Source organism: Rousettus aegyptiacus, unplaced genomic scaffold (genome assembly GCF_014176215.1).
Source record: "Rousettus aegyptiacus isolate mRouAeg1 unplaced genomic scaffold, mRouAeg1.p scaffold_m13_p_9, whole genome shotgun sequence".
In the NCBI taxonomy this organism is placed as follows: Eukaryota; Metazoa; Chordata; class Mammalia; order Chiroptera; family Pteropodidae; genus Rousettus; species Rousettus aegyptiacus.
This window is the reverse complement of record NW_023416312.1, coordinates 22152195-22153349: the sequence shown is the minus strand read 5'-3', so window position 1 is coordinate 22153349 and position 1155 is coordinate 22152195. Positions and strand designations below refer to the sequence as shown.

Genomic DNA, 1155 nt, shown 5'->3' with positions numbered 1-1155 from the left:
TCATCCCTTCCTTCTGGATCCCGGCATCTGGTCAAACAAAGTGAAGGCTGTATCCTTCATTCGGTTGTGGCGCTCTCCATTGTTTGCTGCTCTTTCATCTTCTTGCGGGTAGATCTGCAGACCTCCGTTGCAGGCCTCAATGGCTACCATCTCTACGATGTAGTCTGTCAGGTAGTCGAGCATCATCATCAGAAAATCGACTGTGGATGGACTCACACTCTGATTATGTTCACCGTTCTGTAGAAGACGATCCAAGTAGCTCAAAGGGTACTCTAACTCAGTTGTTAAAATATGGGCTGGAGCCTCATTGGAGCTCTCATGGCTTCGTTTTTCTGACATGATGGTTGCTGGGTTTAGCTCCAATAAGCTCTTCTTAACTCTCCAGCTGGACTGGGCCTCTGAAGACACCAGTGCTCTGCTCTGCCTATTATACCCGTGCTCTAGTCCTCATTGGTCAGGATGCCCTTTGTGACATCCTAGACTTTGCGATGTCATTGGTGTCCTTTGTGCCCTCATCAGGCCTCAGCCTAGAAATGTCCCTGGTAACCCTAGTGACTGAACTCTGATTTTGAAGGATCTGTCATTTTCTGTTTGACTTTAACATTGTATAAATAAATGTTTCAATGGAAAACTTTTCCCATTTTTAGGACACACTCCATCTTATCTGATTCTAGCCTTACACTGTCTTCAAGGTCCTTTATAATGTTTTGTTAGTTGTATGTTACTAATATGTAACATGTATTTTCTAGTAGGGATTAAGTTGTCCCCCAGCCATGATATAATGAAACCCATTTTGCCTCAGTTTACATTCATTTAAATATTCTTAATATTCCTGTATCTAACTTTCGGAATTTCTTTTGAATCAGTTTTAACTTCCCATTCCCTCATTGAGTAAATAGAACCTTTTAACAAATGTTCATTTCATTATCTGTATGAGTGTCTTGATTTTACAGTCAAAAAATATCTTTTAATAATTTTGGAAGTCAAAATGAGATGCTTAATGGATTCATCTGTCAGAACCAGATGAACACTGTTGAGAGAGAGAAGTGTAACTTGTGTGCAGTTTATGCCCAGATGTCTTTTCTTGGCGTCTTCAGTCAAGCCAAAGCACCAAGAGATGTTTCTTTATACATACATACATACATACATACATAC

General features: G+C 40.3%; 1 protein-coding gene across 1 annotated transcript; it reads right to left on the bottom strand.

Annotated features, from left to right (window-relative positions):
- LOC107514865 (huntingtin-interacting protein M-like) lies at positions 1–339 on the bottom strand. Its single transcript, XM_016153028.2, has one exon. The coding sequence runs from the start codon at positions 337–339 to the stop codon at positions 1–3; it is 339 nt and encodes a 112-aa protein (XP_016008514.1).
- Positions 340–1155: the final 816 nt, after the last annotated feature.